At 43.1% G+C, this 14,661-nt stretch overlaps 1 protein-coding gene across 1 annotated transcript; it reads left to right on the top strand.

Moving 5' to 3' along the window:
- Window positions 1-2,940: 2,940 nt before the first annotated feature.
- NSMCE4A (NSE4 homolog A, SMC5-SMC6 complex component) lies at window positions 2,941-13,958 on the top strand. The gene is made up of 11 exons (XM_005489860.4): window positions 2,941-3,528; window positions 4,648-4,728; window positions 5,263-5,393; window positions 6,394-6,542; window positions 7,462-7,561; window positions 10,143-10,233; window positions 10,715-10,809; window positions 11,587-11,635; window positions 12,302-12,390; window positions 13,291-13,379; window positions 13,848-13,958. The coding sequence occupies exons 1-10, from the start codon at window positions 3,324-3,326 to the stop codon at window positions 13,366-13,368; spliced, it is 1,068 nt and encodes a 355-aa protein (XP_005489917.3). The 5' UTR covers window positions 2,941-3,323; the 3' UTR covers window positions 13,369-13,379; window positions 13,848-13,958.
- Window positions 13,959-14,661: the final 703 nt, after the last annotated feature.

Genomic DNA, 14,661 nt, shown 5'->3' with positions numbered 1-14,661 from the left:
TTATTTTATTTTATTTTATTTTATATTTTATTTTATTTTATTTTATTTTATTTTATTTTTCTACATTGCTATTTGATTGTAGGGAAAAAGTGGAAGGTTTTCAGCATTTTGGTCTCCAGCACCATGATTTCCACAAGTTGTAGTAGTGACCTGGTCAGTCTTTCACTTAATGAAACCTTCCAAGTCCTTAAAAAGAAAGGGTTCTTGGTGCCAGTGAGAGTTTGATCCTAACAGAATTTTTTCCTTGACATCTCACCAAACTGGGACTTTATTTTTTCATGGTTCTATTAATAATTGTTCTTTCATGTGTCTCTGAAAATACCTCCTTAGACTGGCACAATGTATATGGTGATGTGATGGGCTGTAACCTAATCCACACTGCTGAGGGAATATCTGGGGCCAGATTTTCACCTCCCACAGGATTATCTGTAAATACAGAAGTAAAAGCTGCTGCAAGAACCAAGTATACTAATTCACACTTCTTCATTACTAAAACAATTTTTTAAAATTACCTACACTCATTAAAAGTTTTCCCTCATCTGTGTTTGCTTGCAGAGCTGGCAGCTGAATGCCAAATATTTCAGATGTTTTATTTCTGATGTTTTCAATCCTGTGCTGCCATGTTTTTAGACAACTGATTTCTTGCTTTCTCTCTTCATTCTGAACAGGAGCATTTATGTTGGGGTATTCAAGGGAAATGCAAAAAGGTTTATGCTTTAAAATCATAAGCAACACTCCTGGGGGTGACTAAAAGGTCTCATTTAAAGACAAATCTTTTTCCATTAATGGCTGGGAACATCTGCTAGCAAATCAGGGATACTCAGATCAGGAGGGCAATTTCCAGAACTGCACAAGTGAATAGATTTGATAGTAAATGAAACAGTGGTGGATCCACATTTTAGGGGCTCTAGATAAGGGCACCATTCTGCTGGGCAGTTCCCAAGCTGAAGTGCACTGTGACTCCCTCTTGTAATTCACTGCTCAGCACCATAAAAAAACCACATTATTGCTCTCTATTTGGAAACTGACCTTTGCTTGCTGAAATACAGTGTCTGTATGATCATGGTATATAAAAATGATACAATTTTACATGAAATTCGGTTGGAGATCTGCTGCTAAATGCCAGAAACTGTACATTCATTTCTGCTCCCTGAGAGGAGCAAAAGAGGGAATGATGAAAACTGCACACAATGAAACTCTCCTGCTACATCTGAAATGTTTATTTTAGGATTCCTCTATGCGTCTCTTCTGACTTCAATGAGAACAAGGTTTTATGTATATGCATGAATGAGAACTGAATGAACATCAGACAAAAAATAGTCTTGGTGTGTAAAGACAACTGGAAAATCTTGCAGTCAGCTGCATGTAGGACACTTTTCTCACTTACTCTTTTCACTGTTGACGGCAACAATTGACATAGATACACAGTAATAGCTAGGAAAGCACAGATCTGCTCATCTGGACAAGCAGAACTCAAAACAAAAACGCAGGGCAATGTATTAAGGTATTGTGGAATATTGAGTTTTTATTAAGCATAGTGAGATGACAGTAAAAAATTGTAATTCGCATTTGCTAAGCATGTATTTGCATCTTGAATATTTTTTACCATGTGTTTGTGTACTGCAGTGTACAATGGGCCCTGGTCTTGTTTGGATCCTCTCTTGAGCCTTTCTGTGTCAGCATCTGAAAGCCAATTACTCATATTGAATTTGCAATGCAAATTTGAAAGCATTCTACAAGTCACACAAAGAATAGAAAATGGTTCAAGAGCTCAAATATAATTTATTAATATTAAACTGAAATATTACATATTTTAAACAAATATTTTGAAAGGTAGCTTGTGCATAGTTGCAGTCTGTAGTCCAGCTGAAGTACTGGTTTGGGCAAACTGAAGTAGGTCCATGTCTATATACTGAGTCAAGCTGATCTATGAAGATGTTTAAAAAAATACTCCCAAAAATACCTTAAAACCCCCACCCCAATAATTAGAACAACATAATAGTATTAATCAACAATGAAGGGCTAAGTGTTATGATTTCCATTTTGCAGGGACCATTTGCAGGAAAATGATGTTCTCAGCATTATACTTCAAGAGGTACATTCAGTGTTGGGCCCTTCACTATAGAAAGGACATGGAGGTGCTGGAGAATTTCCAGAGAGCTCTTCTGATGAACGGATGAGGGAGCTGGGAGTTTTGAGGCTCAATAAAAGGATGCTTGGGGGGCCTTCATCGCTGATCTGGAGGAGGGTGCAGCAAGGTGGGACCAGTCTCTGCTGGGCCTGCAGCAACTAGAGGAAATTGAGACAGGGATATTCTGATTAGATATCAGAAAATTTGTTTTCACTGTTTAGGTGTTTAGGCATTAGGAATAGGTTCCCAGGGAGGTGGTGGAGTCACCATCCCTGCAGGTGCTCAGGAGGAGCTGGGTGATGTGTTTTAGGGCTTACAGTGATAGCGCCGGGTAGGCAGCTGGACTGGATAATCTTGAAGGTCACTTCCAACCCTGATAATTCCACGATTTTAACCAGATGGTCCTTAAAGTCCCTTCCAACCCAAACCATTCTATGACCCTATAATTTATTTCATTTGCCAGAGCACAGATCCCTGCTCAGCGACTAGCGCAGGCGTTTCCACGGACCCATCCCTGTATTAGAGACGCTGGGACAATCGCAGCGCTCCTTTCCCTATCGCTTTACCCCGCTCCCCTCAGAAGTTGGTTCTTTTCTCTCTCGCTTTCCCCCTCTCTCCTCAAAAGTTAGCTCCGTTCCTTCTCGCTTCCACCCGCTCCCCTCAGAAGTTGGCTCCTTTCTCTCTCGCTTCCCCTCAGAGTTGGCTGTCCCCGCCTCCCTCCCCACGGCCCGCGGTTCTCCGCGCCCGCAGCGCCCTCCTGAGGCGCCGCTGGAGCGGCGCCCGCAGCTGAGCGGCCTCGGCGGCCCCGCCCACGCCCGGCTTCATGCACCGCCCGCCGCCGCTCACAGCGCCCGGCCCTGAGCAGCGACCGGAACTCCGGGGAAAGGAGTAAATGGCAAAGGAACGCTGAGGGATCGGTAACCGTCCCTCCCCGCGGCGAGTCAGAAAGGCCCAACCCTATTTGCTGGGGGACAGGCGGCGCAGAACCGGGGCGGCAAACAGAGCCAAGGTGGAAGATCGCGATCAGAGCGCAGCGGCTCAGCGACCACCGGCGGCGCCCGCAGGCCCCTCCACCAAGACCCTCTGAAGCGAATTGCGCAGGCTCGACTCGGTGGTTGAAGCCCGGCAGACGCGCGGGCCGGCGTCACCCCGGCGGCATCCCGCGGGTCGCGGTGACGGCTCCGCGGCCGCCATGTCGCACACCGGCAGCCGCGGCGGCTCCTCGCCGGACGTGGGCCGCCGCCGCCGCTCGCGCCGGCCGCACGCGCAGGAGGACACGGTGGAGGCGGAGGCGGCGGGCGAGAGGCTCCGGCAGCTCAACATCGACGAGGGCGACGACAGGGAGCACAACAGGATGATCCGCAACCAGTATCGGGAGCTCATCTCCGCCGTGCAGCGTAAGGAGGCGGCGGGGGCAGCGCCGGGGCTGCGGTTGGGCAGTCCGGGCTGGAGGCCGCTCCTGGGCTTGAGGGGAAACGCCTCGGCGAGGGAGCGTTCCTGGCAACTCCGCTTCCTCGGGCTAACGATGCTCTGGGTTCGGACTTAGATCGCAATTTGACTCCCAAGGAAGCAGGGAATCGCAAATGATGGATTGGTTGGAAGGGACCTTACCGGTATTCTCGTTCCAGCAGTGGCAGGGATGCCTTCCACTGTCCCAGGCTGCTCCAAGCCCTGTCCAGCCTGGCCTTTGGCACTCGCAGGGATCCTGGGGCAGCTGCACCTGCTCTGGGCACCCTGTGCCAGGGCACAGGGAAGAATGTCTTCCTGTACGTGAGGCCATTCTCCCATGTCCTGTGCAAAGTCCTTCTCTTGCATCCCCTGGGATAGGAGGTTACGAGGGATTCACTGCATTAACACACATGCGGTGCCTGCGCTGGTGCATGAGAACTTTAGAGATGCGGCGAAATCCTTTAATTTCACTTTGGTGATGTCTGAGCTTTAGTTTGAAACTGCAGGTGTCATTATGTGCCTGGACCAGAAAGTTGTTCTTGGGACTTCCAAAAAATGCTCTGTAGTTTTTAGCATTTCTCCAGACAGGTGTGCGAGTCCTTCTCCTATGTGCATTTGAGTGAGTTGTGCTTTTTTCTTTTCAAAAATGTGGCCGTGGTTGTGTCAGTAGCGCTGCCAAGTTCAGCAACATGTGGGATTAGTTGTTTAGTAAATACCTGATAAATTTGTTCAGTTGTTTTACAGGATGCTACAGTGTAGTTTTTGGGTGATCAGCCTTTTGATAGAAATGACCAAGCATACAGTTTTAGGGACTGGTTAGTTTTTTTCTTGGAAATTCCACTAATTTCCCCAAGTCAAGCCTGTTTTGCCAGTGAGGTGACTGTTGAGTGATCTCTCCCTTATCTAGAGGCATGAGCTTTTTGTTCTCTTTTCTCTCCTTGGCCCAGTTGAGGAGTGATGAAGCTTTGGTGGGCACCTGGCCTCCAGTCAGCATCAGACAAGCGCAGTGTTTCTCAGTGCTTCTATGTTTAAGTAATTCAGGATTTCCTTTGTGTCTTTTCCCGCAGAAAATCGAGAATCCATCCTAAGTTCAAAAAGCAACAGGCTGACAGAAGCTTTGGAAGAAGCCAATAGAATTTTTGATGAAGGTAAAAGAAATTCTGTGATCTTTCATTGATGTGTTTGGCCAAGTGCGAGGCCATGATGGCTTACAAACAAAAGAGGGCAAGAGTGAGATCCAAGTACTTAATCAGAATTTTTATATAATTAAAATAGAAATGTTAGTTGAAGATTGGTTGAGTAAGTTGATGTAAGAAAATAAATGTCATTGCAGTTTATTTGCTCTTAGAAATAACTCCTTGCTTTATTTTAATTCACTGGAACAGTGTATATCAGTAATACACATACAAGATAGCAGTGCAGAGGGGTTCTTTCACTTGCAATGGTGGAAAACATGTCAATAAAAATGGATTTGTTGTCCAGGATCATCTGTTACTTCTCCATGGTGTCTAATTCTTTCCCTTTTTTAAATATAAATATTGTTATGAGAATTATGTGTTTTAGAGGTCATCGCAATAAAAGGATTTCCAAAGCACTAAAGCCAGGATAGTCCCTATGCTGAATCTGATAATTCTATTTGTGACAATTTCATATTAATCACCATAAAATCCTTTCTGTGACAGTTCGCCAGGCACGAGAGGCTGCGCTGGATGCCCAGTTCCTTGTCATAGCATCCAATATAGGAAAGGAGAAGGCCAATGAGTTACACTCAGAGATGTCAGCATTTGATTCAACAGCATTTGCAGAAGACTTGGTAAGTTCCACCCCTGAATTGGCCAGCATTTCTGCTGGAGGTTTGTCCTGTTTGTTACAGAACTATAAAGCCTCAGATTGTCAGGCGGTACTTGGCAGTTCTGGTGGAATTTAATGCTCTTCCTATCAATTTCTTTGATAAACTTTCTGGTGACTGTTGTTAATTGTCTTAAACTACCTATTAAGCACTTGCAGTAGGGGAAAATCTGACTTTAAATGCAAACACCTCCCCCATTATTGCACTGCTGCTCCTTTATCATGGTTCTGTCAGTTTGTGCTCTGAAAGTCTTCTGCTCTTTTTTCAGTCATTCTTCCGTAGTTTCTCAGTAGCTAAGTAGTTTCTTTATCATGTCCACTGGTTTCTATGTTTTTTGATAGAGTTCTTGAGGCCCTGTGTCACTGACATGAAATGGGACTTTGGGAGACTTGAATGCTTTCAGACTGTTTGTCTCTTTGTACTGGGGGGAAGAGTTGGATCAGAACAGCTTTTAACCAGGCTGTTGGCTTCTTTGCTCCTTGAAAATGCTTCCTTATGTTACAGCAGATCAACAAGGAATAATGAGTGTTTGCTTAAGTCTATAAAAAACATAAAGTTCAATTAAAATTTTTTCCTGGGTTAGTGTGCAGTGGTGGATGCAGGGATAGGCCAGATAAGGTCTGTGATTCTTGAGGGGCTGGGCTTCCTGTGAGTGTGTGGTGTTCAAAAACTGAGAGACATCTGAGTTCTGAAATGCAATGAGCAATGTTCTGCTACTTCATACATCACTGAAAATGTGTTGCAATCTAAGCAGTTTTGTTTACCTATGGCTTTCATTGGCTGCTGAACACAAGGGTGAATTTGAGCATTTATCTGTTTTCATGGTGTCCTCAGGAAAGTCAGAGTTCCTAGGCCGTGGTATTAAATGCTAATTTATCAGGCAAACACCACAATTGTGTCACCATGAATGTATCTACTGCTTTACCTCTATGTCCTTTCTCACTGCAGCTTTTTTCTTTTGCAGCTGACCTTCATGGGCATAAATCGCACAGAAGTGGAAGAAGATGATGACTCTGAGGACGTTCCAGGTGGTTTTTTACCCAGTCATGCCTGGCAGAAAATGGGGGAAGAAGCATCCAAGTACTTAAGGAGAGCACCTACTTTTCACTACATGTAAGTTTCTTCAAGGAAATAGCGTGTACTGCAGCTCAAGGTAATGGCCTTGGCTGATTCTTGTCTTTGATGCCCTGGCTTGAATTGAGTTAAACTGAAGTCACAGCAGAGTGTTGACAAGGTATGAGGCTGTCAACATACTGGAACAACTTTTGGGGCTGGTTCTTTGCAGAAATCTCTAAATGTGATGAAGCTTTAGGTATCAGTCGTCACTTTGCACTTTGTTGAGGAGATCTGCTGCTCGGTATAAAGATTCCCAAGCATACAGCGTAAACCAGATTTGCACGTGTGCCTTGTGTTGTGTTTGTAGGGAAGGGTTCTCCCTTCCCTCCCTTGTGCTGCCAGTTATCCCAACTCCTCCCCAGTTGCCTTGGAGATAAATGTATTCTTTCTCAAATCCCTCCTCAGTGTCCTGTCCATCACTCTGCGCTCCCACCCTTTTCTCTAGAACTCTCTAGAAACTTCAACTGGAGCATGGAGTAATTGGCTCAGGGGCCGGGGCTCCATTAGTGTTATCCTCAGTTATCCCCATTGGTGTTCTCCCTCAGTCAATCGTTGTATCCCACTCCCCTCTGAAACCTTATTCATCCAAGGACTGACTCCTCCCTTGTTTCCCTCCCTCCTTATAAGCTGTTGTAACTTCCTGCTCTTTCTCTTGGCTGTGGGTTTCCCCTGGGATCGATAAACCTGCATTTGCCGCAGCTGGACAGCGCGCTCTTCTTTCTGCACAGCCACGTCCCACCACAAGGCGGCGCTGCTGTCATAGCACAGAGCGTTTGCCTTGGGCGCTGTCCCGAGGCACGGAGATCGGGACAGTGCCCTCCTGCTGCTAGCAGTGCTGGACAGCTAGCCGGGACAGCCGAGGGAGACAAGGTTTCTCCAGCTGGAGCGCCTCATGTGTTCTTTGTGTTTCGGTTAGGATGGGATCCTTCAAGTCTGAGCCTCCTGTACGAAAGCAGCGGATTGAGAGGCAGAAGAAAGCTAGCAGAGGGAAAGCAGAACGGGCAATGCCTGCTCAGGTTTGTTAAGTGTTATCTTTATTAACCATTTGTTTGGCATAGTTATTAAAAATTACTTTAAAATGTTTGTTTTGAGTTTTGTAATTATAAACTGTGTATTTGTGGCATCCCACCCTTAAGGGGAGGGGAGCATCCAAGATCCTCAGTGCTTGTGCTGTGCTGTGCTTATCTCCAGAAGCCAGAACAAGGACATTGATCCCAGAAAAGTGCTGCCCTACCTTCATATGGCTCCTTCCCCAGCTATATCCTGTTGTTTCTCACAGTGTGTGATTACCAGCACTCCTTGGCTGTTATTGCCAACAGTCCTTTGTTGGCTCCACAGCCATCCAGCTGGAGCTGGAGACACACACCAGCCCTTTCCTTCTGATCTTCTGCTAAAGGATTCACACTCCATTATTAGGCTTCCTGATTTGTTTTGTGTGGACTGCAGTATTTCACTGAGTGGAAGGAAGTAAGATTTACAGACCTATTTCATGTTCAGGTGTTGTAGTGTGTTATTAAGTTTGTTGTATTATTTCCCTATTTTATGTATTGTTTCCCCCTGTTAAATGTAAATGGTTCTGCCCTCCCCTGTCTAGCCCTGCCAGTTAAGTTATCCCCAAGGCAACTCCCGCCATTGGGGGTGTCAGTTTTCTTGGTTATATAATTTCTCCTCCATCTCCTACCCATATATGTATATTGTTTCCCCCTCCCTGGGCCCAGTCAATCACCCCCTGTCTGATTTTCGGCTGTTTGGATGGCTTGGAAAGGCTCGGGGTGGCCTTAAGGCAGCCCGCGCTTCAAAGGATGAGAAGAGGCTTCAAATCTTTTCTCGGTCTCGGTGTTTATTAATTGTTTATCTAAAAGATTTTCTCTCGGCCCGACAGAGGTCTGCTCAGCAGCCAGCCATGAGCACACTCCCTCCCCTCCGGGGCGGTCACCTATCTTTATACTCAAAGTTACGTGTACAATATTTATCATTTTTCTTCAATACTTTTTACTCTTATTAACCAGTGCACTTTTAGTAATGACTAATCTCAAAGTGCTACTATCATTACAGAAGATGGAGGAGAAGAAGAAGAAGAAGAAGAAGAAGGACAGGACACGCTCTAATTTTTCTATTTTACTTCTCTAAACCACCCTGTACAGAAATCTTAAACTCTGTGTTTCACTCTCTAATTAACTTATCTCTTCACCATTCACTCCTGTGAAATCCTCCTGTCCTCATACAGGTGTCGTCTCCTGTGTAGGATCAAAGTCCAGCTACCAGACACTTCTGGCAACATTCTAGGACTCTTGAGCCCCCCAAGGGTGGTTTCGGTGACTCTCAGTCCTGAGGTGCTGAGATCTCACAACCCCCCACTCCTCCCAACTTTCCAGAGTCTTCTTCTCTCGGGGGGTTGTGGTTGGCTGTGGTCCCCGGACCCCTCCTCTACTTTGTATTCATTGGATTCCCCTTTACGTCAGTTATGTTAAGTTCATCCCTCCACCCTTCCTGATTGGTTCCGTGTAAACCCCTCCTTTGTACACCCACCCCCTTTATAACCTTGTTTCACCCCCATTTCTTGGTCTCTCCTTGGGGTTTTTCCTTGGGGTCCTTCCCTGGGGCCTCTCCTTGGATGTCATCTTGGGTCGTTCATCAGACCGGACCTAACCCCATGGAGAGTCCAGCTCCCTATTCACAGTTGTGTTGGCGGTGAGATCGGTCCCAGGGAGCACGGCCCGAGGCCCTCACACGCCCAGGGGTGCTCGCTGATTGCAGCGGGGTGTGGGCCTGCCCTCTGCGAGCCGGACCCATCCCAGGCCAGATACACCCTCCCGCATTCAGCAGTAGGGTTTACAAACTGATTTTCAAGTTACCAGCCTACTTGTTCTGTTGCCTGTTGCTTAGAAGGAAACAAAAAAGAAACTTCTTTACATTAGTGTGGTGTTGATGTTTCTTTAAGAAATGTCTAACAGGGTGTGGCATTTGCACCAAAATGTGGTTAATAGCAGCAAGCTAATTAGCTGACATAACCACTTTTTTGTGTTTTCTGTTTTCTTTTTCTTTGTGTCATTCACTAGCAGAAAAGCAAAAGTCTGGGAATACTGCAAGAGGCTTACATCTGAAACTGCAAATATAATCCATGTTGTTACAGGGAAGCCTTGGCTGTGATAATGCCAAGATACAGAGGCAAATGGTTGATTGCTACCTTTTCAAAGGCAGCCTGCTCAATCCAAATAGTGCTAGAAAGGATTTGTTACAGTTTGTACTGGGAAGAAGAGGAGCTGGACGGTTTGTGGGTTGCTTCTAAATGCTCATCTTCATTAAACTGACAGACTGTAGCACTGTGTGACCCAGCTCCTCAGAGCTATTGAAAAGTAAGGGTACACCTGTACATAGGCTCAAAACATGCAAGCCATGGCCTTTCAGATTGACATTGTCACATGGGAATTAAACCTAAAGCTCTTCAAAGTTGTCTCATGTTTGCATAAGTGTGTTTGTTATGTTTGCATAGGGAGAAAAATTCAATTTTACGTTACATGTTCAAAAGAAGCCCTTTGCATATTTTGGTAATTCTACAACACTTATTTGAAGTGAATCTCTGTTTCTTTTTCCCAGTTAAAAGAAATGGAGCAGTCTCATCTAGAAGCTACAGAAAAAGAAGTAGAGAGGATCTTGAGAATACTGCAAACTCATTTTGAAAATGATCGTAAGTATGATTAAATTAAGCATTAACTAGGGAAAATGAATGTTCTCTGTCTTCTACAATTTGGAATGGTAAAACTACAGAGTCAAAATGAGATGAAGTCTGCAAGTAGATATCTTTGGTGAAGCACATATACTAACTATGTATTTTTTATGAACACTAATCAGCTGTTGTTTGACTGCAAAGTAAATGCAAAGCTCCTGATTAAATTCTGCTACTTTTAGATGGCAGTTAAATAGTCAAATATATGGATTTGTGTGGGGGAAATGATGGAAGAAAATAATACACTACATAATCTACTCTGTAGAAGATCTGTTACTGCAGTCAACTGGGAATTCTGGATTATAACTAAATTGAAAAACATCCCTTTAGCTTTTGAAAGGTGCACTGGCTCTCTTAAGTTTGTATTTACATCTGTCAGGTCTGTGTGTACCACCTGTTTGTTTATTTGGTTGTTTGAACAAAGGTATTTTTGCATCCCCAGCTAATACATCCATTTCCTTCTTTGATTTTGTGGTTGATCCGAACTCGTTTGCACGGACTGTGGAAAATATGTTTCATGTGTCCTTCCTTGTCAGGGTAAGGCATGATGTCTTTTTAAAATATCCCTTTAGATACTAGAATTTCCTGGAAGTAGTGACCTGGCTTTGATACTGAAGAATTAGGATTTAAATAGTAGGAATACAAACTTCTTTTCTGCAAGCAGAACTGGTAATCAAATTTGGTAATCTTTGATTACTTTGGTAATCAAATTAGAAAGGAAACAGAGTTGACTGAGTTTATTTCTTTGCACTGCAGTCAATTTACCAACAAAACAGTAGTGATATTTTTGCAGTCAATATGTTTATCAAAAAAGATTCTGGCTCACATTTTCTGCACATGTAGAAAAATTCTCAGAGTATGGAAGAGTTACTGAAGCTGTAGAAAACTCTGTTAGTGCAAGGTTTTATATTCTTTTTGAATCCAGGGATTTACACTTCAAAACTGTGCTTAGTTTGAGTAATTAGTAAAATTAATTATGGAAAAAATGAAACCTGCCAAGAATATTTTGACTAATTCAGGTTTCATGTTGAATAGATACATTATTATATAGGGTTAGCTCAAGTATATTTAGAGAATAGCAATGATTTAAATAAAGCATAACTTTTATAATCCAGCAGTTACACATTGTTGCTATATGGACTGCCTTCTTTATGCATAAGTGCTGTATTAAACTAGTTTTTTCTTACGTGGTATTCTTTATCAATATATGTACCTGTTCATGATTATGTAATAAGTAAAAATATGAATTTTCAGTGCGTCATCCTAACTGGAAAACTCTTAAGTTAAAAAACTTTAAATCCCACTGTTGTTTAGGATGGTCTTGCAGAAATAAAGCTGGATGAAGATGAATTGCCAATAATAGGTAAAATACAGCTTTAAAATATTCTAATTGTAACAACATTACATGTTACATGTTCACAAAGTTTTTAGGTATATTTTTAACTGGGGATATGCAGTGAATGTAATTGAAGGTATGAAAGCATTTATGGGCAGCTGAAAGGATTGAATCTTTTCAAATATTAATATATGAAAAAGACCATACAAATTAATTCCATTAATAGAATAAAAGGTTATTACCTTTCAAGATGTATTTTTGCTAATAAGTAATGAACATTATTACACTTGGCTGAACAAAGATATCTTTGGGTGTAAGAACTCTGTTGTCTCAGAGTTGGGAACTGCTGCAGCTTCAAAACAGTTGGAAGGGAAATCCTTCATTCAAGGTTGAATGAAGAATTCATTCTCCATTCTTCATACAAGATTGGCTTTCATTCCCATAGGATATCAGTGGGGTTAAGACTTTGGTGGGATATTGTAAGAAATGAAATATTTAGGTCCTCCTGAAAAAAGTTAGTCCTAAGTTTTTAAGATGGGTGACTATGAAAGTATCTCCAGCAGTACATGGTACATGTACTGCTGATTGAGACTAACTGGGTGGAATGTGTAGGATTGATCTGATTTTTGTGAAGCTTTTGTGTGGAAACAGACTTGACAAGTGTAAATGCTGAAAATGCTGTGTTTGGATCAGAGCCTGTCAAACCCAGAGAGGGGGAGGAGGAGAGCAGATCTGCAGCACGGAACCAGGTGGTCATAAGTCTGGACCAGAGCCAATGGAAGGTACCATGGACAGCACTTCATGCTTTGGAGCAGTTCTGTTTTCTTTTTTCTTTAAGCCTCTGAGAGCTGTGCTGGGCAGGGCAGCTGTTCTGTGTGCAGAAACACTGCTCTTGACCTTATGGCTGCCAGAACAGTCACAGATCTAAGGGATGGTTGTAGCTGCAGGAAAACTGAGAATTTGGGTTGTGATGCCATCTTTGATTCCTGAAGCCTGGTCAGTTTAAGTGCTTTCAAGCTGTGCACTGGCTTCACTGTTTTATACAAGGCCTGGGTCAATATGGTGTTGAGAATTTAGTTGCTAAAGACTAGAAAAGTACAAAACCATGGCTAATTCCAAGTCCTGCACCTGTGAGATAACAGTGTCCTTGGGCCTAGCTGTAGTAAGATAACAAACAGTGAAAGAGACATGAGAAAAGAGAGATGTAACCCCTAAGGAATGAAGAAGAGTTGATAGTATAGTTTAACCAATAGATTGCTTAGCTTACAGAATGTTCATAAGCTTATTACTCGCTGTATAAGTGTCTGATGCTCTCTTCAATAAATTAGAATTTGCTTATCACTCATATTGAGTGTCTGAGTCTCCCCTCACCGACAAATAGCTCATCCCCGACAAAGACCTCATTTTCTGCGACAATATGGGATCTGTTTCTTCCCTAATATACAATATTTATGTCTGGAGGTAAAGATACCCATGCAATTTCTCACTGTTTGTATCTTAGACAAAAAGTAGTTGTGAGCACACATACTTCTTCTCCTTTGTCCCTCACTCAGAATTTGCAGCAGAAATGTAGTAATTTGAAATAGTACTTTAGTATCAGAAACTTTATTACTTGCTTGGTGGTAATTACATTGAAATAGTTAATCTCTGCTGACTGACACACTGCTGTCATCTCTAACCAGGAGATCATAGAAACATTTCAGATTACAGAAGCTATGATTCCCCCTCTTTATCAGACTGAAGAAGAATTGGAGACATAGTAACTATTCAAGTAAGTTCTTTGAGCACAACTCTGAATCTGTGTGTGACAAATGCAAAAGAACTGTAAGCAGGGTGACTGTAACACCTGGAATTGCTGTGTTCTTGCCCTCTTCATGAAACAAAATGTAATCTAGCCTTGTATGCAATGATTAACTGGGGAGAAAAACGCCTTTATTTTTGAGTTTGATGGTCAGTTAAGTGATGAGTTATTTTTTGGAACTTTATACTCAGAATGCAATGTTGGAAAGAATCATAGCTTAGTTTTTCTGTTTGGGTTCTTAACTGCCTGACAGCTGATGTTGTTAGTGTGTAGTAGTGTGAAGAAGGACTTAGAGGGAACCAGGCTGTCTTTCCCTTCTGCTTCCATAAAATTCTTCCAGTAATTTGACTGAAGTCCTTTCACAGTTGTTTGGTCAATTCCAGATCCTAATGCATGTTATCTTACTGCCTTCTCTTTTTTGTTTTTCTTTCCTCTTAGGTGCCTTAAAGAAAATAGTTCAGGAAATTTCTTCCAACAACTGCTTTATATTGTAAAGTTAAATATATTTTTGTTGTATGTTGTAAAATTAAATATATTTTTTCCGGAACATCTCAGTGCTTTATATGAGCTGCTTCGTTTTGAACCATGGAATGGGTTGGGTCAGAAGGGACCTTAAATGCCATTTTTTGTCACCCCTGCCATGGCATGGACACCTTCCACTATCCCAGGTTGCTCCAAGCCCTGTCCAGCCTGGCCTTGGACACTTTGAGGGACCCAGGGGCAGCCACAGCTGCTCTGGGCAACCTGAGGAAGTCTAGACTTGTGACAGAGTTATTGATGTATTATGGCTCAGTTTGCTACTTCATATGAAGTTTACGGTCACTCGTGAAAAAGGTAAAAAGCAAACACTGTCCCTTCTTCCCTCTCTTGTCCCACCCCAGCAGCAGCAAGTGGAATTCACATGGTTAAACATCCCTGCTGGGATAATCTTGCTATCCTGTATGAGTTTGGGTGCTGCAGGAGAATGGATGCTGCCCTGCTGTTCCTGCTACTGTGGAAATAAAGGTTTGAGTTTGGAAATCTGGTCTCAATTACACATAGCAGTTCCCCCTTCGTTTATTCTAAATTCCTCCCGTATTTGTTTGGTACTTTGGGCATTGGGCAGGCCAGCTCTATAGGGCCGGAACATTATTTTATTAAAAGTACTTGTATGGAAGTCTTGTTCCATTCTCAGAAAACACTCTGTGGAAGGGCTCAGGATCTCTCCCACCCTTTTATCCTGCTGTAGAGGGTACACAGGCCTCCATCCCCA

The sequence above is a fragment of the Zonotrichia albicollis genome, chromosome 7 (genome assembly GCF_047830755.1).
Source record: "Zonotrichia albicollis isolate bZonAlb1 chromosome 7, bZonAlb1.hap1, whole genome shotgun sequence".
Lineage (NCBI taxonomy): Eukaryota > Metazoa > Chordata > Aves > Passeriformes > Passerellidae > Zonotrichia > Zonotrichia albicollis.
Note: the sequence above shows the minus strand (reverse complement) of the source record. Positions and strands in the feature narration are given on the sequence as shown.